The 21,843-nt window shown below is 37.9% G+C and overlaps 1 protein-coding gene across 6 annotated transcripts in view; it reads right to left on the bottom strand.

Annotated features, from left to right (window-relative positions):
- The window catches only part of SMG7 (SMG7 nonsense mediated mRNA decay factor), a 91,649-nt gene that overhangs the window by 8,961 nt on the left and 60,845 nt on the right, over positions 1 to 21,843 (bottom strand). For 3 of the 6 annotated variants that reach the window (XM_047076886.1, XM_047076881.1, XM_047076882.1), the window contains 12 exons: positions 17,755 to 17,926; positions 16,478 to 16,549; positions 15,499 to 15,649; positions 14,982 to 15,117; positions 10,601 to 10,763; positions 9,488 to 9,644; positions 8,336 to 8,406; positions 7,203 to 7,263; positions 4,163 to 4,282; positions 2,893 to 3,319; positions 945 to 1,089; positions 76 to 455 (listed from right to left, as the gene is read on the bottom strand). In XM_047076886.1, coding sequence (XP_046932842.1) covers positions 76 to 455; positions 945 to 1,089; positions 2,893 to 3,319; positions 4,163 to 4,282; positions 7,203 to 7,263; positions 8,336 to 8,406; positions 9,488 to 9,644; positions 10,601 to 10,763; positions 14,982 to 15,117; positions 15,499 to 15,649; positions 16,478 to 16,549; positions 17,755 to 17,926 — 2,055 coding nt within the window. The remainder of the gene's footprint in view (positions 1 to 75; positions 456 to 944; positions 1,090 to 2,892; positions 3,320 to 4,162; positions 4,283 to 7,202; positions 7,264 to 8,335; positions 8,407 to 9,487; positions 9,645 to 10,600; positions 10,764 to 14,981; positions 15,118 to 15,498; positions 15,650 to 16,477; positions 16,550 to 17,754; positions 17,927 to 21,843) is intronic. The other 3 variants (XM_047076883.1, XM_047076884.1, XM_047076885.1) reach the window with 3 other exon arrangements.

Genomic DNA, 21,843 nt, shown 5'->3' with positions numbered 1-21,843 from the left:
TTAACCAACCACTGGACCATTCCAGTCTCCCCTCCTCCTGATCTTGGCTGGACGGTACGCACAACTGTGACTCACCTGCTGGAACCCAGAGTGGTGAGGAGGGCTTTTCCCCAAAGCCGGCACGGCTTTTGTGGGGGATTGCTGCTGAGCTAGAGCTTGAACCTGCAACTGGCTTGTGGACTGTGCTGTCGGCTGAGCTGGTAAAGATGTAAGGGGTTGCTGGGAAGGTGGCTGTGGCTGTTGAGGTCCCTGGTTCATTGGCCCTGGTCCAGAGGGCCGTTGCTGGCTGTAAGGAATGTGGGACTGTTTCCCAGCTTGCACCTGGTTTCCTGCTGGAGAGTGAGCTGTAGGCTGAAGAAAGGTTCCTGGGACAGAAACACCAGCTGGGAAGGTGTAACCTGAGCCCATAGAAAATGCCACAGGAGGGGGAATAACATATGTTGGGGGCGGGAACCCTTCAAAATAGAAGAACATAGCAGCTTTAGTTCTAAAGACACTTAGCAAAAGAAAGGCAAAAATAAGTCATTTGGGGGTAAGGTGGGGTAGGGTAGGAGAAGAGGTCTTCTAATATAATAAATTATAAACGGCAGGAATCAGACATCAAGTAAGACTGATCAAGCATCAATCTTTAACTTGATTTCAAGAATTAAATACAGAGTATTGGCTGCTATTTCTATCCACTGAATCAAGTGGAACATTCTAAAGGTGGTTTCTTAAATGCTATGTTTAGTGATAGGAATTCCTTCATGATAACAAACATGCATTTGTATATATACTACAGAGAAATGGTTCAAAAAGAACTTAGTAAGCATCAGAGAAAAGAGAACTTCCTTCTACCTTTTAACATTATGGTTTAGTAATGTAACTCTGACAGAGTATAAATTATTCAATGAGGGAGCAGAAACTCCTATACAGATGAGATTAAGTAGAAAATGTGTATTTACCTGGCCGGCTAGGAAGAGGAGGGAAGGCTCCAGGGTGATGAATGGGGATGAACTGGGAGTTACTTGCTTGACTTGGGGTTTGAGTTACAGGTGTTTTCCTGGCTTCAGACACTGGAGTCTTTCTTAGTTCTGTCTGGGATTTCACCTATGACCAACAAAAGCAAAACCATCTATAATAATCTGAAACTCAAATGTATCACAAAGAAGCACCTCTAAGAAAGAATTTAAAACCCCATTACGTCAAAAAAAAAAAAAAAAAAAGCATATGAAGGTATCTAATACCTAAATAAAAAGTGGGGAAAAAAAATCAAAACAAATTATTTGTCAATTAAAGATAGAAGGGTTTCGTTTAATTGGTGTGATGATTTTGCTTACACAAAATCATGAACATACTAAATACAGAAAGGACCTGAGAGCTCATTTGTTTGACAAATGAGACATCTGATACCAACAGGTTAAAAAACTTGCTTATAATCTTAAGCCACCTATTATGGGCTCCAGGGCCCTTTATACTCAAATTCATTAGACAACAAACATGGATAATGAATTAATAATGATGAGTAACTCACAGGAGAGACACTTTGGCCCTCAGTTTAATTTCATCTGGGCAGCCTCAAGCATACCAGTCAGGCATCCACCGTCCACCCCCAATGCTACCACCCCTTTAGAATAAGGATACTGTCAGCAGTAAGAACAGGGCCCAACATTCTACACAATGAGCTACAGAGAGTAAGATGTCACATGCATTGCTCAAATTGAGTAAAATGAAGGAAAACAGGTACATTTACAGAGAACTTAGGATGAGGTAAAGAGAGGTGATACACTGACTCCTGTCAAGCTTTCTTTAATCGTCTGGAGGCAGATTTAAGAGGGATGAGAGACCAGAAAGGGGATGCTCAGACTGGCCCTTGCTGGGAGGCAGCTGCAGAGAACGGAGGCAGAGCAGGCAGGACATACTAGACTCACCCCTCGAACACTGGTCCTCCAGCTTTCTACAGTTCATCTGGCTTATTCTCGGTCTTTCCCCAGCACCTCCCTCTCCCCATGCCTTTTCTCAATTTCTGCCCTGTTTTTCTCTGTTTCTCTATTAATCTTAAAATGCAACTATTATGTGCTTATTTCTCTCCTTCTCAAAAAAACTCTGTAGATTAAACAGGCTGAAGGCACTGTTTATATCTGCAAGCAGCCTTCAATAATGTAATGTTCCTTGTGCCTACTGCAAACAAATACATTTGCCAAAATATGCTAACAAATCACATGGCTATTTAGGTATTTGTTCAGACGTGAACGATATCAATGAAACCAGCACAGAACAAAGATCATCTTTGTTTACATGAAATCATCTCTATCTCCTCTTTGGAAAGGTTTAAGAAAAAGTCACAAATAACTGAGTAGTGTTTACCTTTTCCCAGCAAGAGACTTAAACTCTTGCTTTACAAACTCCCATGAGCCAGGATAACACTAAAGTGATACAATGCCACTGGCTGGGACAGGTATCAATGTCAAGAAAAAGTCTCATCTTTTTCCAAGAATATATTTTATCTTTTTTAGTGAATCTGAAAAAAAACCCTATAAGCCTTAATATACTCTTGGTCCTACTTACTGGCTCTGTACAAGACCCTACATTTCCCAATAGAACACTAACAAATGGCAGTTACACCTTCTAAAGCAAACAGAATTCTTTGCGGAACTGACAGCTCTGGTCATTTCAAACTACCTAACTGAAAGGATTGACAGAAATCTCAAGACAGGTTGAGATTTTTTTCACTCACATTACAATTTCTACAGGTTGATGGAGTAGCCACCTACTACAGCTCTTTACATGACCTTACTGTGCCGCATTCAAGCTTCCAGAAGAGCCAACTCTCAAGCTTTAGGAACAAAATGAAAAATCTTGCCTTTTGTGTGAGCCTTCCTCTACCTGCGTTATAGTTCAAATACAGCTTACCTGCACTGCCACATTCTGCTTTCCTGTTTCCTGTAACTTTTCTAAGGTGCATTTCTTGGTTTCTGTTTTCCTCTTGTTGTTGTCCTTCTTTCCATCATTCTTAGTTACAGTTATTCCTTTGCTATAGTCCCTTCTCACCTCTTTGGGAGGAAAACTTCTTCCTTGGTCTCTGTTCACTTCGCGCGGCTTAATGTTCTCTTTGAAGGTGACCATTGGTTTCTCTCCTGTGTCACAGTTGTTGCTTAGATTACGGCCCGTGGACAGCACTGATTTCAGTCCTGGGTTCCCGTCCGCAGCCAGTGACTCTATCATGGATGTTTCTTGCAGAATGAGGTTCTCTTTGGCTTCACTGGGGTCTTCCAGTATTAACTCAGGAATTTCTGTGATAAACAACAATTTCCCTACCTCATTTTCACACTGAATCAGCCTAAAAAAGTAAAAATAAATCCACATATGAAAACCATAAACCTAAAAAACAGTAACAATGGGACTGTGCATGGACCCAACAGTCAAGTAAGTACATTCCCAGCCCTAAAGACTTAAGAGACAGCAAGATATTACAGTGTAATATTTTTATATAGCATAAAAAGCAGTTACAGAAAAACTCAAATCCTCATTATCCCTTAGCATCACCACACATTCCCACGCCCCTTTAATGCTTTCTAGTAATGACAGCTATATTTACTGAGCATATCTTAAGTACAAGGCCCTAGACCAGACCCTTGAAGTAGTGATCTGTAATTCCTGTTTTATAGGTGTGAAAACTAGAGCTCAGAGGGATTAAATTCATTCAAGCATGCAACCAGTTAAGTGCTTACAGTAGGACAGGAGCCTGCATATAAAAATTAATCTGAAATAGTTACTGACTTTGGAAAGGTTAGAATCACCTGGGGAGATCCTAAAGACACACACCTCGGGGAGTGGCAGAACTAGAAACCTATCTGACTCTAGTCTATCCTGACTGAAATGGACCGCCACGACCCTGTCAACACAAATCACCATCCCTGTGAACATACAATTTTGTTAGATTTACACAGGTATTTACAAATGAGAGCAGAAGTTCATGATTAACAAGGGAGACAATGCTTATTTCTCTACACTAGGCAGTGTAATGGGGAGCACAGAGATTAAATAGAGTATACTTATGATCACCAGGGTCATAATTTGATGATGTGTTACCAGCATCCTGGCTTACGAGTTTATAATCAAGAGCATCGTACCAGAGCCTAAAACACATGTGGGGTGTGTAAGTGTATCTGATAAGAAATACCTTGGCTGATTATCAGCAATCCATTTGCCTATAGAGATCAAGCGCTGCTGTCGTATTTGTCGTTGCTGACCTTCTTTGTCTCCTGTAATACCCTGGTGGCCTTTGGAGAAATCCAAGTTCCTAAAATCGAGATAAGCACAAATTACACAAAATTAAACTTCTAAAGGTATTTCCCAGGCAACCACGTTTACCTAATTTAAATGCAATGGTTTCAGATTTTTCCACACAGGCTAGCTACTAAATTCAATCGACTGCATTTTGAATGTATGTTGCCGAAGATTTTAAATACAGTGAAACAAAACAAAAAAGACAATATGCATTTGCATATTTTTACTCAGATTTTACTTTCTAATTGAGCTAAAATAAGTCACAACTTTTATTTAAAAAGATACTTTTACTGTAAGAACGAAAGTTTTCATCAACACTTACCTTGCATTCTATATAATTTGCTTGAAATGACCACTGTAATGCTAAGGGTCTCCGAGTATGCCTATTCTAATAAACAGTATTAATCTATCTACTTTAGGTGGCCCTAAATCAGAAAAATGTATTTATATCAAAAAATATATACAGCAAAAAGCTCATTGACATTAGAAAGGTAAATCAACCTGAAAAAAATAAGGATTTTCAGATTTTTCCTCATTAAACTCAGTATTATTTTTAAGTATCTAAGAATTGCCAGGCTGCAGGATAGATGCTGAAGACACAAAGATAAATGAGATAGAGAAACAGTATCTCCCTAAGGAAGAAATAATTATAAATCAATCTGATAAGTACTGTAAGAAAAACTACGCAAATAAGCATAGTTAACAGGAAGGCCAGTTCCTTCTGCTAAGCTCTGAAAAGACTTCACAGATTAAGTTATTACCTGAGCTGGACCTTGGCAGGTGTGTTAAGTGTTTACAGGCTAGTAAGAGAAGGGCAGAAGAGGAAATGGGGCTGCTCTAGGCATGGCATGAACAATGTGTCAGAGGAATAAAAACAAAGTTACTCAAGAAAAGGACCTAGCCAATGTATACTACGTTAAGGATTAGGGGGCAGGTGGCAGAAAATACCACTGAGAAACTAAGCACTTGGACATGAAGCTAAAAAAGATATTGGAACAATTGGGGATGAGCGAACTGAAGTCTTTGCGTTATTAATGGGACTTCAACAGGTCTGTATTTTTAAAAATATAATCGTGAAAGCAGGGCAGAAATGAGCTACAGGAGAGGGAATCTAAGTAGGGAGGTTGATTAGGAAGCTTTTTATACTGCAGGTTAATGGTGATAAAAGCCTGAACTATATAGGGAAATAAATGGGAGGAGGTGGGTCTAAAAGGCATTTTAGACACAGAATTACAAAGACTTGGTGAGAAAGATTAATGGAAATAAGGATATTTTTTTAGAGTTCATGTAGGTGGATAATGGCACACAGATAAATATAGAAGGATTATTTTTTTGCTGACCTAATAGGAAAATACAAGCTCATTTTGGGTCATGTTAAAGTTTGAAATGCACAGGGAGATCAGATTGTTAAACTATGAGTCAGAAAAAAAGTCAGACACTGAAACTTTTGGGCTTAGTTACTATCCAAGAGATGAATGCTTCAGACGAAAGGATGGATTTGATCACCAGGGAGAATATAGAAAATGGGAAGGAGGGCGCCTGGGTGGCGCAGTCGGTTAAGCGTCCGACTTCAGCCAGGTCACGATCTCGCGGTCCGTGAGTTCGAGCCCCGCGTCGGGCTCTGGGCTGATGGCTCAGAGCCTGGAGCCTGTTTCCGATTCTGTGTCTCCCTCTCTCTCTGCCCCTCCCCTGTTCATGCTCTGTCTCTCTCTGTCCCAAAAATAAATAAACGTTGACAAAAATTAAAAAAAAAAAAAAAAAAAAAAGAAAATGGGAAGGAAAGGGCAGGGAAGAACCCTGGAGGATAATATTCTGAGTGATGTGGTACAAGGGACTGAACTAAGAAAAACAGCTAAGAAAAAAGGAGGCTTCATATAGGAGTGGGATTAATAAACTCAATGCTAGAGAAAATTACACAGGATGAAAATTATAAAGAAGTCAATGGAGTTTGGTAACCAGAAACACACTGACAGTTTAAGTTGAATGAGGCTGAGAAATGACTGGGAGTGAAGTGGGGTCAGTAAAGTTCTCACACACTATGCTTTTAAGAAGTTTGATGATGGGGGTGCCTGAGTGGCTCAGGTGGTTAAGTGACCGAGTCTTGATTTCGGCTCAGGTCATGATCTCATGGTTTGTGGGTTTGAGCCCTGTGTTGGACTGTGCACTGACAGTGCAGGGCCTACCTGGAATTCTCCCTCTCTCCTTATCTTTCTGTCTTGCCCCTGCTTGTGCTCTCTCTCAAGAATAAAAAATAAACATTAAAAAAAAAAAAGTTTGATGACGAAGAGAAAGATAGAGCAACATCAGAGGAAGAAAGCGTTGTCAATTTTACTTTTTAAAAAGAACAGGGTACACCTGAATGTTAACAGGCCAAAAGGAAGTAACCAGCTGTTAAATAAATAAAAAGATACTGAACTACAACACAGAGAGAGGGTAACAGGTGGGGAGGCAGGAAGAGATAGGATCAAGGACACAGACCAAAGAGTTCAACCTGAAAAGGAGTAAGAAGTTCTTCCTCTAAGAAGAGACAAAAATGACTAGAAAAACAAATTGCTTTGTCATTATTAATGATACGAAAAATGTCAAGCAATATCCTTTGGTTTGCATTTGGTTCCCATTTTTGAGATTTCCCCTCTAATTTCAACAAAGTATAAAAAAATCCAGTGAATAAATACCACTTGGGAGAAGCAATTTTCTTCTTTTCCTTTCCTTCCCCCCAAGTCTGTAAAAGCACTCAGTATTGGCATTACAGAGCAATTAAAGGCATGACATACACAAATCTACTTCATATTAAAAACACTTTTGCTTTTAGTTGTTAAGAAAATAAGACAAAGCTGGGATAGATCAAAGGTTCTTCTACACCCAAGCCTGATTCCTAATTTTAATACTATAACCACTGATAATAAAATAAAGCTCCTTCAGCTGCCACCCACCTGAAAGAAGGTCTCAAAGCCAAGAATCCTTGTAACTCAAACTCCTCTGGAAGTGGTGTAGCTACAGAGGGGTAGAAATCAAGATTTGTAAAACATTTTAATTTAAAAACAGGTTACCTCTGCGCACTAGACATTGTCCCCTAATACTTGTCTACTACTCAGTGCCGAGGGGGATGGATACAATGGACTATTTTTTTCCTGGCAGCCTTAAAAATTCATAGCCCCACATCGGTAATCCCACTGTTTAGATTATCTCCTTGTTACTCAAAGTATTGAAAAACAACACCGACATCATCCAGGAGCTTGCAAGAAATGCAGAATCTTAGGCATTGTCCCAAGCCTACTGAATCATAACTGCATTTTAACAAGACCCCAGGTGATTCATTTGCAAATTGCTTGAGAAGCACTGATCTGATGGAAGTAAGATCATCAAAAAGGAGTTAACTACAGATTGTTCAGTGCAGAATTATTTACAATGTGGAAAATTGTACAGCAAATGGACAGTGATTAAATACATTATGGCATATCCACAGGATGGAATACTATGCGGCCAGTAAAAAAAAATCACACTTCAAATGTTTAAATGGCAAAGGGAAATGCTAACAATATAACATTAACTTTAAAAAGCAGGCACAAAGCTGTATCTGATATCAGTCACAGGTAGGTATGTATATGTACACTTAAGAAAAAGGTCCCAAGAAAATACACTATAATATGAACAATACAACGTATCTTTGTAAGAGAGAACCATGGGTGACTTATGTACTTAATGTTTTTATGTCCCAGATGTTCTATAATAAGCAGGTATTACTTTAACAGAGTAACGCTGTTCAAATTAATTCTCTAAAAAAAAAAAAAAAAACAGTAAAAATGAGGAGGGAGGGAAGAAGCTGGAAAGAATTTAAAGGTATTGTACTCTCTGGATTCCTATTCAAACAGGAGCATATGCTGCTGAAAGAACTGGAAGAACATTACCTCTGCTTCTATCCACTTATTCATGATAACTGCAGCATTGAAAGTCCCTTCTGAGTTACTGAACTTAAACGAAAACAAAACATGTTTTTCTCTCGCCTTAAGCCTACTATCAGTGATGGGGAACGATGTTAACAACATCAAGTTAAGTTAGCCCTTACCATTAGTACTTGAAAGATCCTCTTCATGGGGATGGAAACTATTTAGAAGAGAAATTAGCCAGGGCCAAATGCTGTAAATTAAAAAGACAATTCAGACTTTGTCTAAAATGGAGATACTAGAACACTAACAAGCCAGGACAATGTTATCTACAGGGCCTAGACTTTATGTACTTTCCCCTCTCGCTTCAGCATTTTCAGTGCTGTATGATTTCCTAAAACCTATTTTCAAAGATGTCTGTCTAGGTAAAAGATACACCAGAAGGGTCATATTTGCACAACAGAGACCTACTACTGCAGGCCATTTCCCAGACTCCTAATTTAACAATTAGTGAAAATCGTTTGTCAGTTTTAAACACTGATAATTGGTACTTACTGGGAACACACTGACCAGAGAAACAACATATTATGTTTTGATAGAGCTGTCACACACATTATCAGTTGTGGAATCCACTGTTAGCTCTTAATCTGTGACGGGGTTGGGGTACACCATAGTCAAATCACATCCTTTGTTCAAAGTAATGACTACACCTTTTTCTTTATCATGTGAGAAAGTCCACACATTGTTAAAATACCAAGGTAAACTGAAAGTTTTCATTTGTTACCATAAAATCAAAATCTCCTAAGAACCATCAGAATTATTCTGAGTAGAGATTAGAGAGAAAACGGTGAGAGCCAAAATAACTCCCAATCCTCTATGCTCAAAACAAGCAAATGTAACTCAAACGCAGTGTTACTGTAAGGCAGGACCAAACAGCTTATGTATAGGAAATAATGGAAAAAGTAAAAAATCACTTCTCTTCAACTTCTAAACAGAAAATTGGAGCATACTGTAATGGGTAAGAAACAAACTGGTTTTTACTTCAATTTCATTTTGAAATGTGAAAAATGCTTTTTCCCTATGATTGCAGCCAGGAATTGGGGGGGGGGGACACACAGGGAGTCAGAAATCCTTAAGATTTTGCCTCACACAAGAAATTCAAACAAATAAATGAAAAACATACAAAGAGGTCTTCAGTTCAATTTCCAGAGAGTGGGTGGAAAACACAAAGTCTTCCATTGTTCAGATGTTGTGTTTTAGAGGCGGTTTCTACATATCCATGAATATCAAATAAACAAAGCACACAAACTAACATGAAATTCTAAGACACTTACTACTGTCTTTCATCTACCACTGCCTCCTGAAAGACCCTGGGTCTCAGTCTCAGCCAGTCCATGGAGACCTTGACTGCAGGAAGGGGATAGGCATTGTAGGACTCCTCCTGAGACTTGTTCTGGAGAGGACACTTGCACAGGATGCCAAGAAAAGACACTTAAAGAAAAAAAATGTATTCAGAAAACATAAGATATTTGAAACAATGTACCAGTCCAAATTAGACTAGCATTATGAGACTTCTGCTGTATCCCCCTTAATGCTTGAATACTTCACAGTTTTGTTTTGTTTTGTTTTTTTTTTTTTTTTTTTTTTAATTTTTTTTTTTAATTTTTTTTCAACGTTTATTTATTTTTGGGACAGAGAGAGACAGAGCATGAACGGGGGAGGAGCAGAGAGAGAGGGAGACACAGAATCGGAAACAGGCTCCAGGCTCTGAGCCATCAGCCCAGAGCCTGACGCGGGGCTCGAACTCACGGACTGCGAGATCGTGACCTGGCTGAAGTCGGACGCTTAACCGACTGCGCCACCCAGGCGCCCCAGTTTTGTTTTTTTTTAACATTTATTTTTGAGAGAGAGAGAGAGAGAGACAGAGCAGGAGCAGGGGAGGGGCAGAGAGGGAGACACAGAATTGGAAGCAGGCTCCAGGCTCTGAGCCATGAGCACAGAGCCTGACATGGGGCTCGAACCCACAAACCGTGAGATCATGACCTGAGCTGAAGTTGGTGGTTTAACCGACTGAACCACCCAGGGGCCCCATCACAGCTTTTTACTAAAAAGGCTTTTATCCCCCATGTTAAAAACTGTTACAGGGGTGTCTGGCTGGCTCAGTCGGGGGAGTGTGCAGCTTTTGATCTCAGGGTTGTGAGTTCGAGCCCCATGTTAGGTGTAGAGATTACTTAAAAATGAAATCTTTAAAAAAATGTTACAGGTATATTTGATGAGGGGAGGGTATCAGGAGATAAAAGGACAGAACTTAGGGCTTAGGCCTATATAGGAGGCATTTTTGTTGTCGCTAACACTCTGACGATGAAAATGCCTAAGATTATGCTTTCCAAAGAAGACAGCACAGAAAATTAAATGATTTGAATTAAAATTAAAAATTTAATACTCACTAAAGAGGGCCAGCAACTGTGTCCAACACAGCTGCTCATCTTGGCTATAACTATGCTGCTCTGTTTCATTGCTAAAGTCACGAAGGTGATGAAGTTGAAACAGGTTGATGACAGTGACGTGAACTAACTGCTGAGAGTTGAAAGCTTTTTGGAACAGCAGCCTCTGTAAAGTAAGACAGAAATACCGCAGATTATCGAGAATAGGAGCCACCTTCAACACAAGAACTAAACTGGGAGTCTGCATTTAGAACCAGATGGGTAACAGAGTCACAGATGAGTCAATGACTTCATTCATTCATTCATTTAAATTCAGTTAGTTAACATACAGTGTAGTTACTGGTTTCAGGAGTAGAACCTAGTGATTGATTCATTACTTACATATAATACCCAGTGCTCATATCCCAGCAAATGCCCTCCTTAATGCCCACCACCCATTTAGCCCATCCCCCCACCCACCTCCCCTCCAGCAACCCTCAGTTTGTTCTCTGTATTTGTCTCTTATGATGTGCCTCCCTGTTTTTATCTTATTTTTCCTTCTATTCCTCTAGGTTCATCTGTTGTGTTTCTTACATTCCACATAGGAGTGAAATCATGTGATATTTGTCTTTCTCTAATTTATTTCGCCTAGCGTAATATACTCTAGTTCCATCCATGTTGTTGCAAACATCAAGATTTCATTCTTTTTGATCACTGAGTAATATTCCATTGTGTGCGTGTACACACACACACACACCACATCTTCTTTATCCATTCACCAGTCAATGGACATTTGGGTTCTTTCCATAATTTGGCTATTATTGATAACTCTGCTGTAAATACTGGGTGCATGTGCCCCTTTGAATCAGCTCTTAATTGTAGGATTTTAATCAAGTCCAATGTGGTCTGATATCTCTCATGCTGACTCTTTGCCTTGAAAGGAATGAGCCCCAACACCACAGAGTTCTTTCAGCTGTTTTTCACGATACTTTTTTTTTTTTTTTTTTTTTCCTGAGAAACCGTGTATTTTTTAATATGATGCAAAAAAAAGTTTTGGGCATCAGTCAGTAAAAGTATACATCTTAATCCATTAGAAGTGGTTTTATATGAGATGCACATATAGTAAAATATTAAATTAGAATCAATGACTAGAAAGTAGATGTACACAGTAAAAAAGAAAAATTTCAAACCAGAAGACTAAACAATGTTTTTGAACTTTTGGTACACAAAGTATGACTTCCAAAATTTGTCATAAAATTTACTCAAAGGCTTGACGCATTTAAAGACACTTATTTATAAATGAGGTACAGAGCAACAATATTGGAACACAGGGTAAATGATATACTAAAACAATTAATAATGTGGTACAGGCCTTCTACAAATTATAACACTGACATGTTTCCCTATTAGAAAAGTACATGTATGATCTTCATCATCAAATTCCTTTACCTTAGTAACTAGTGTTTATAGCAACCTGCTAAACCAGGTTATTACAAGAAGAATTCACTACATGCTCTCAGCCAGTGGCCTCACCCTTCTACCTTAATATCTGCAGTAATTTTAGATTACTCCCATAGAAAATATTTTTCAAACACAAGTTCCTAACAAAGCTGACAGCTACAAGTGATGATATCTTGGCTTCACCCTACACTTTAGCTACAGCCAACCTCCCTCCTTCTCACTGTCACTAGCCTTATAGTGGGAAACAGACAATCTTACTGATGATTCTACAAGCAGTGACAAGAGATCCTACCATCTCAGAAATTTAGAACTGCCTTTGTCCAGCAACTTCTGAGTTTTTTTTCTATTTACATAAAGAACCTGAAACATCCAGAGTAAGTTTTAGGATCCTATTAGCAAGATCTCTCCCATTATCACGGCAGGAAAATACCATTCAATTCCACTTCAGCTACTCTCTCAGCTTCCTTGCCACCTACCATGCCAGTATATACATGGAGAATGCTCATTCCTTTTTCAAAGGCATCAAGCATTTTTCCTTTCTTTAAAATGTCCCCAAATCCTATCTCTTCTTCTGAATTCTCCCATAAAACTTCTCCTTCAGTCTCTATATCTAACCTTTTAGATAAACTGACCATTTATATAAACATATAATATTGGCAAAAAATGAGAATATTAATTTGTATTTTTCAAAAAGCATTTTTTCTTATGAGTAAAACAGAACAACGTATCTATTAATCCACTGGCATTTTATTTTAGGCAGCAATGTCCTATAGAAGACAATCACAGCCCTTTAAAGGATTTTCTAGTGTATGCACAGAAGAATTAATGCATGTGAGTCCATCCTAAGTACTAGCAAATGAGAATGTAAAATTTCACGAAGGCACAGACTGTGTCTTGCTCTCCCCTCCACCTCTAAAAGCCTAGAGAAGTATATGGTTCACAGTAGGTACTCAGTAAGTACTTGGTGAAGGAATAATTCACATCTTTAGAAGTAAAAGTGTAATTATGTAGTTATATTTTCATAAAATTTAGATTGTATTGTAGGAAGCAGAGGGCCTCACTAGGAACAAAATCAGATTGGAACGGACACACTGTTACTCAAAGGCACCTTCAACAGCAGTTGTGGGGTTTACTGAACTCAGTACCATGAAAAAAACAGCATGTATTTAACATATATAAAAAGGCTTGGATCTCATTTCCTAAATCACAGGCCTTAAATCTTTTAATACACCTCAATTTGGTAAACATTTCTGCTTAGTAGCTAAAGATTACTAGTTAGATATGCTGAAGTTTACATGTAGATGACACTAATTATCTACATATGCTTTAGAAACACTTTTGAATATTTACTCAACTGTGCTAGAATTTCACTCCAACAATGTTCTTCTGGTATTTCAGTAATGAGTAAAGTTAAAAATAGATCTGCCTCATACTATGTTTAACTTTAGAGTGTTGGAATGATACTTCAAAGCATCTTTTAGGAATTGTCCACATAACCCCCCAAACTTTATATATGGAAATATATACTTCAATATTAATGTTTGAACTTGAATCAAATGCAAAACTGACTAGACTCTAGACCAGAGTAACTTCCATATAGAGAGGACCTAATTAAGGTAGGTTCCCCCCAATCCCTATTTCACAGAAACAGAGCCAGGAGCAATCTCAACAGGTCATTGGATCCAATCCCCTGCTAGTTTACAGAACTGTATCTAAACCATCCAAGGAAGACGACTGTCAACCTGACTTTTAAGCTCTCAAAAGACAGAATCCTTAGCAACCCCCTACAGATATCTTTTTAGGATTAATGATTTTAGTTCTGACCTCAGAAAAGACAAAGAGAAGTTATTTTAAAATAATCCTTCATATATCTGACCATTTATAATGAAACTATTCAGACTTGTTTGTTCTGTACAGGCAGAATAGCTTAGTTAGGGCATAAAAATTAGTTGTTCCTTGCTTGTACTTGATTCTGTAAATCATGGGCTAAAAGTTGAAATAGGCCCCTAAAAGAAGCAGAAAGCAGGAGACTCTAAAAGATTATTCAAAAACAAACTATTTCTATTATAGTTATTTAGTACAATCTCTTGTACATAAAAAGTGTTAACTGCAAAATGATTATCTGTAAAACTACTTCACATTGACTATACTTGGCTAATTTATGTCTCTTAACTAAGTTTTACAATCTCTGGAACATGTTACTTTTATACTACTTATAAAACTGTAAGGCAGTTATAGACAACATCCCAAGTGCTTAGATACCCAGAAGCAACCAAGAAATATAAAATGTTCTTTAAGACTGTCTTGTTCACTGTTGATCCCAGTGACTAAAACAGTGACTGACATTAACAGGCAGTCAAATATTTGTTGAATACATGAATTAAAGACAGAATTAATACTGCTAATTCAATATTCTAATAAAAGATCATTTTCATATTTATAAATATAACAAAGGTTAATTTATTTCCTTACACAAATTAATAAAAGAATGAAATTCTCATTCCTTTCCTTCAAACTACCACAAATCCTGATGGATCAAAGCACAATGAGAATAATGAGCCCAGGTTGCAAAATGGAAATATTATAAAGTAGGTACCAGAATTATATCTAAGAATATAAAAACCATCAAAAGTAGTACTTTCAAAACTGAGAGAGAAAGGTGCTTGATCTGAGAAGAAGGAGGAGTTGGTTTTTTCTCCCCACTTTGGTAACTTTCTGCCAAACAGCAGCTATTTAGTGAAAACACCACTGCTATATTTCTTTATAGATGGTATCTCTGTTTAAATTGAGGGGATGCTGTATGCAAAAACTCCATATGCTTCAAATTTACTTTTAACCAAGAGTTCACAGCTAAGTAATGACATAAAAACTAGGAGTCAACTTCACCATCTTATGCTTCTTGATTTAGACAAGACAAAAAAATTCTCTATTTTTGAAATCTAACCTTAAACTGTTCTTCCAATTTCTCTCGAAGTGGGCTCAACTTTTCCAAGCTCTTACTCAGGTACACATGACCGTGGAATTTAATAAAGGCCTTGATGAAGTCAGAAACACTCCATTTGGTTTTCACCTCATCCCGGCTGAAATGGAAGAAAAATTTCCATGAATCTTAAGCAGCAAAATGGCTAACACCTCTTAAAAGAGGTTTCAGTCTGCAAAAACACATTATTTGAGCACCTGATACACAAGGAGAAGATTCTGCATGAAACTTTTTATCTGCAACACACTCAGAGGAGTTGTGAGAATTCAGCAGCCTGTACTCCTCTACTGGAAACAAATCAGAGGCTGACTGCTTGAAATTCAGCAATGACTACATGCAAAACTATTAAAACATATCTACATGTTGAGAAATTAGGCAAATGGAAGAGAAGCACAGGTAACTATCAGTTCTTGTACGCTATCAGGCTGACAGGTGAAGACTACCAGGTTACACAAAGTCCTCTTGGAAAAGTCAGCCCTACCTTTCCAGTGCTTTAGAAAGTGCTTTTTGTAGATTAGTGGAGGCAGCTGGGAACGGGAACTTCACAGCGATGCTTCTGCAGTAGTAGAAAATTGTGGTCAGATGGTCTCCTTTGGAAGAAGCTAAGATAGCCAACTGATTGTAAGGCTGACCTAGAGGAGAAAGTTAAGATGCTAAAGTAACCCAAGATGCACAGTCTTGCTATCAGAATACAGGTGATCAGTTTTCAAACCTTTAAATTAATAATGGGGAGTATTTTATAAAGTAAATCTCATGAGTAACTCATTACAAATGGGCATAATTCAAAACAGCACACTCCCACAACAGAACATAGCATGTACAGATTAAAAAGCACGTCATTAGGGTAGAGAGCACTAGAAGCATAGGTAAGACTTCACGTGGGCCTAGGAGACTCCATCACAACTACCACGTCTGCCACCGCTGTGGGAAAGCAGCCAGAGACAAAATGAAACGAACAGTGTGCCCAACTGCCACCCCTGCTCGAAAGGAGCTCCTTTCAGAATCTAAAAGAATTTCAATTTGGCTTAACAAGAATGATGTATTTCACCAAACAAGAATCACTGCTAATGTCGATTCTGAGGCCATCAAAAGACATAAGCACTATCTCTTAGATAAATAAAAATTTTTCTAGTAAGGAAATGGTGGTATTAAGAGATAATTAAGGAAGCCAGAGTTATTGAAACAATTTTAGATCACATTAGGGGATATTCTTTTTATACTGGTTTACTGACAACAACAGTTTTATTTAAAAAATCCACTTCTGCTTATATAGAATATACAATGAAAAGAAAAAATATGACCAAAACTCCAAGTCAATCAATACCAAATCTCCAAAACTTAATACCAAAACTCCAAAATCTTTTGCTTTCAAAAACCTGAAGATGAGCCCTATTTTCCATACTGCTATAGAGAATCAAGTACCCTAGTCAACCACGACTTGCTGTGAGAGGCCCACTCACCATTAGAGGGGACAAGCTGAGCTGCATGCCTATAGTAGGACTCTGCCTGGCTGGTCTGGTTTCTGTATCGAGCTGAGAAGAGGAAAAAGAAACTTTAGTTTAAAAACAAACAATGAATAAAAAAACTAGTAGGGTACTATTTTCAAAACAACTACAGATTTCAATTCTAAAGATAATAAACACATTAAAATTAATTTAAGATAATTAAAGACAGAAAATACTTTAAAACAAATTAACTATAGGATTATGTGTGAAGTGTCCATCTGGCTTTCCCTATTTGGGACATTCAGCATGGAACCAATTGTAAAGCTTACCTAGCCCCCATTTTCAGGTCCTCCAGTGTCATGCATCACCAGCTCCCCCTATGGACTATGCTGGTGACCTGGAGCCGGCCCACCAAGAAGGGGTGAGTTATATGGCACTTAAAAACAAAACAAAACAAAAAACACTATACAATATGATCTGAAAATTATGTATTTCTTCAATATCTTATAAAGTGACTTTGAAAAATGTCTCATACCTACTGCGATATTAAGTATGTGTGTGCACAGGATACACTAAAAGCAAAAACAACCTAAATGCACTATTCACTGAGTCTCCATGCAGAACTTGGTGCTTACTTTGACATGACCCCACATGGAGTCAATGATTTATATGACATCTAGATATCTAAAATCTTCGAACTCAAAGGAATGTTCTCCATTCCTTGTTATTTGAGGACAGTTGAAACATAATCCTATAGTTAATTTATTTTACAACCCTTTTAGGTCACCTTAAAGGGACGAACAAGAATAAGTTACATAACACTCTCAGACAAACTACATTAAATAGGAAAACAAATTTAACTGCAAAAAGGAAACAATTAAAAATGAGGTTTTAATATACTGACGATAGGAAGAAAAGAAGACAATCTAGCTTCAGAAGGAGTAACTTATAAACCCTGCAATTCCAAGAGTACAGACTTTTAATTTAAAAGACATTACGGCACCACTTTGAAAACTTTAGCTTTGATTACATTTTTGCTATTCATTTGCCTACATCTGCATGAAGTCCGAATAAAATTTACATCTTCATATGAAAGTTACTACCTTGAAAATCCTTTGCCAATCCCAAAATACTGAGACAATGTAAATTCTTTAATATACAATTTATAATTTCCTCTTATGGCAAACGAAATTGTGTGTACATACTCAGTTTGAGGGAAAAGAGCTTCTTTCTATGACTACTCCAAAGAAAAGGACGAATATATTAGCAATTCCTTCACACCAAAGGCTCACCAATGTCTCCAAGGTGGACGAGGCAGTGCTGGCAGATATAGGAACAGGAGCTAGACTGTGGCTTCACTATGGCGCTGGTATGCGTCTGTTTATTGCTGATAATTCCCAATTGGGAAGACTTCACACGGCATGGTAAATCTACATTAAACACCGTACACAGTTCTTGTAATAACTAAAAGGAAAACATGAGCAAGATTTAGTGGTAAGTCAGAACTGGTAAGTCAGCAGTGCTCTAACAGTAAAGTTTGTATACTTTAACATGTATACCTAATATCATATACTACTGAGACCGGAGCAAAGACTCTAAGAAAACAGGATAGGATAACTAGTAACATTTATTATAAATCATATCTTTTAAATTCTTAAGTATTAGAGCAATCTAAGATGTGCATCTAAAAGGAACAGAAACATTATTTAAAAAGACTTTTTTACCTGAATAGGGTATTCAGTCCCATTCAGCAAGCAACTCCAAGAAATTATCTATCTACTATTTCTCTTAGAGAGACACAAAAACCATTAAAGACTGAGTGGTTACAAATAGGACTTAAATGCAAGCCAACATATTTGTTCGATTTTAGGAGTTCCCTGAGATTTATTTTAAGTCCTATGTCAGTTCTTATCTTTGCATACACAATGGATCTGATACAGACCTGCAAGGGACTTTTGACATTTATGGAGACTACCCACTTCTTCCTCCTTTATCTCCTCTAGTCTTACTATTAGAGGTACCTACCTCCTTCTCGTCAGAACTAACTCCTCTGTCTGAGCATGCTTATTTCATTCTTGTCTGCCTCCTGCCTACCATCCCCTCACTCTTAGATCTACTGTCAACTTCTCATGCTTCTTTGCTATGGCCTGCAAATATCAAGTGTCGCCCACAGAAAATATAATAATCCAAAACCAAAACACTCCCCTCCTTGATCCTAGATTCCTCCTCCAGTAACCTTTTAATGTCTCTTCCTCTTCTTAACCAAACTGCTTCAAAGGAATCCACACGTGTCCTATTTGCTTTCTCAATTCCTATTCATTTCTTAATCCATTATGATCTGCCTTCCACACAAACCCCTCTTCCCATCCTACCATCCACCACCACTCTACTGAAACTGTTGTCCATATGAGACCCAGTTATCTAATAGGCAAATACAATGGACACTTTTCAGTCATTATCCTATTGGACCTCTTTGCTGCATTTAAAACAGCTAACCTTAAGGCTGATCACTGAGCTTTGCTTTTTTGTTGTTGTTGTTGTCTTACCAATCATTCCTTTTCAGCCTCCTTTATTCAAAAGCATTTCTCCCCCGACCTTGTTTCCCAAGGGTTTCATTATTGGCCCCACACAGTTCTTTCCGTTCTATTCCATCCATTCAAATATTTACTTAAATATATTCATTCAAATATTTGGTTACTATATCAGACACCATGGTAAGCAACAGGGATAACAGAGATGAATAAGAAAATCTATGTTCTTAAAGAGCTCACAGTCAAATGAGCAAGATAGATAAATAACATGAGGGTGGGGAGGGGAAGGGGAAGGGAGCAAGGAAAACATGATAGCTAGCATAAGCCAAGAGAATAATCTATATCTGTAGCAAACTGCATTCCCTAGCTTACTTGATACATTTGTCTCACTTATCCTGGAGATAAACTAGCAGCAATATAGTATATATAGTGATGAAGCTCTATTTTTTCAGATGAGGATATGAAAGCAACAGAAATATCAAGTGATTTGACTAACGTTACAAAATTAGAAATACATTGATTCTATCACCACACTTTTTAATGTGCAGAATTCACAATATAAAATAAGACACCCTGAGGACCCAACTCATGATTTAAAATGTCCTACTTTTTTCTAAGATAAAAACCACTTCCATAACTGAATACAAATTCTGTGTACCCTTGTGTACCCTTTACTACTAAGCACAGGAATTATCTATTTCAGCTTTACTTATACCTGTACATTTGTAATGGGCAAGAATTTGCTGAGATAAAATTAGGTAAACAAGTAAATGCTCAGAATGGCTAGAGTCAGCAAATAGAAAAGGCAAGAAATACAGGAAAGGAACGAAAAATGGGGGGAGAGGGAGACACCAAAAACAGACGAATGTAGAAGATAGCAAGAAGAAACATGGTGGATGGTAGAGAACGGAGTTTGGTAGGTACTGAAAGAACAGACTGGAACACAAGGCAAGGGTAAACATCTATCAAGAAGAAAAAAGAATGTTCACACAAAAAAGTAAATCAAACGTGGCTGGAGCATCATATAGAATGTCTTGTAATAAAATTTTGCCTGAACCCAGGAGTTGTAGGTGAAGATATCAGAAAAGTTCCTGCTGATTCAAAGATTCTGGGTAAGAGAGCTCTGGTTGATTTAGATGCAGAAACAAGGTGGCACTAAAGAAGAAAAACAGATGTTTCATAAGTTGAACAAAACTATATTTGGCAATTATTCTGTGAAAACTCAGTATTACGTTATTCCACTGCTCCTTGGCTCTTCTATGCTAAAAATGGAGAACTAACTATGAAGGTATAGAACATCACCCCTCAAAAAAACTACAGAAAATAATACTTTTTTTGGCTCCCAGTTTCTTAGAGTAACAACTACTTGTTCAGTTCTTTGATGTTTTAAAAAAACCTACAATAGAATGTTGTTATATCTTTACTTTGGGAATTCGGTTCTGGCTTGAATTTGGTACCATGCTTTAAATGGCTCACAAAATGACAACTAAGAAGTGAAAACATCTTCACAGAAATATAAATGAGGATAACCATGTATTAATCTCTTCTCAATCCACTCCAATCAGATTTCTATTCCCACTTTACCAAAGTCACATTTCATTAAATCCAAGATACCATAAATTGTATGATGAACTATTATTTATTGTAACATTGAGAGAAAAAAATACTGCCAATTAAATAGTGCCTTATCATCTCTTGTGAACTTCTAATCAAGAGACGTTAAAATATGAAAAACATTTTTAAATTATTTTTTAAAGTTTATTTATTTATTTTGAGACAGAGCACGCACATGCACAGGAGGGGCAGACAGAGAAAAAAAAATCCCAAGCTGACAGCACAGAGACATGGGGCTTGATTTCATGAATGGTGAGATCATGACCTGAGCTGAAATCAAGAGTTGGAAGACTAACTGACTGAGCCACCCCAGGGGCCCCCAAAATATTTTAGACATGAAGAAATACAGTATTTGTTAATGTCACCAGTGACTTCTATGCTGTCAAATCTAATCGGTCACTTTTTAATCATCTTATTTGACTTCTTAGCACCACTCAACAGGGATGACCACTCCTTCTTCTTACTGAAATGTTTTCTCTTGGCTTCCAAGTCACCGCTCTGATTTTCTACTACTGCAGTGGTGGCTCCTCTTGTGCTGACCTGTTCTCACCTAGCTCTATGGTTTTAAATACCAAACACTAATGTCTGACTAAGGCAGGGTTCTTCATTGTAATCATAAAATTTACTATGGCCCTGACCTTTTTACTGGGCTCCAAGCTTATTTATCCAATTACCTATATGACATTTGCACTCAGATGTCAAATAGGCTATCTAATTTAACACGGACAGAGATGTTTTCTCTTCAGTATTCTCCATCTCGGTAAATGGTACAACTAGTCAACTAGCTGCTCAATCTGATAACTGAAGTCATCTTTGACTCCTCCCCTATCTTGATTCCACATATCCAGTCCAATCCATGATCAAGTCTATTGGTTAATCTTCAAAAATCCATCACTTTTTTTCTATTACCACAGTAGCATCCTAATTAGCTTCCATTCCTAACCCCCATACAACATTCTCCATACAACAGCCAGGATAATCTTTTTTTTTTTTATTACTTTTTTTTAATGTATGTTTATTTTTGACAGAAAGAGAGAGAGCAAGAGCGAGAGAGAGCGAGCCTGAGCGGGGAAGGGGTAGACAGAGAGGGAGACACACAATCTGAAGCAGGCTCCAGGCTCTGAGCTGTCAGCACAGAGCCCAACACAGGGCTCGAACTCACTAGCCACAAGATCACGACCTAAGCTAGACTCAGACACTCAACCAATTGAGTCACCCAGGAGCCCCCTGCCAGGA

The sequence above is a fragment of the Lynx rufus genome, unplaced genomic scaffold (assembly GCF_022079265.1).
Source record: "Lynx rufus isolate CCGP_SWC_20201006 ecotype Redwood Valley unplaced genomic scaffold, mLynRuf1.p SCAF_15, whole genome shotgun sequence".
In the NCBI taxonomy this organism is placed as follows: Eukaryota; Metazoa; Chordata; class Mammalia; order Carnivora; family Felidae; genus Lynx; species Lynx rufus.
This window is presented reverse-complemented; position numbering and strand designations above follow the sequence as displayed.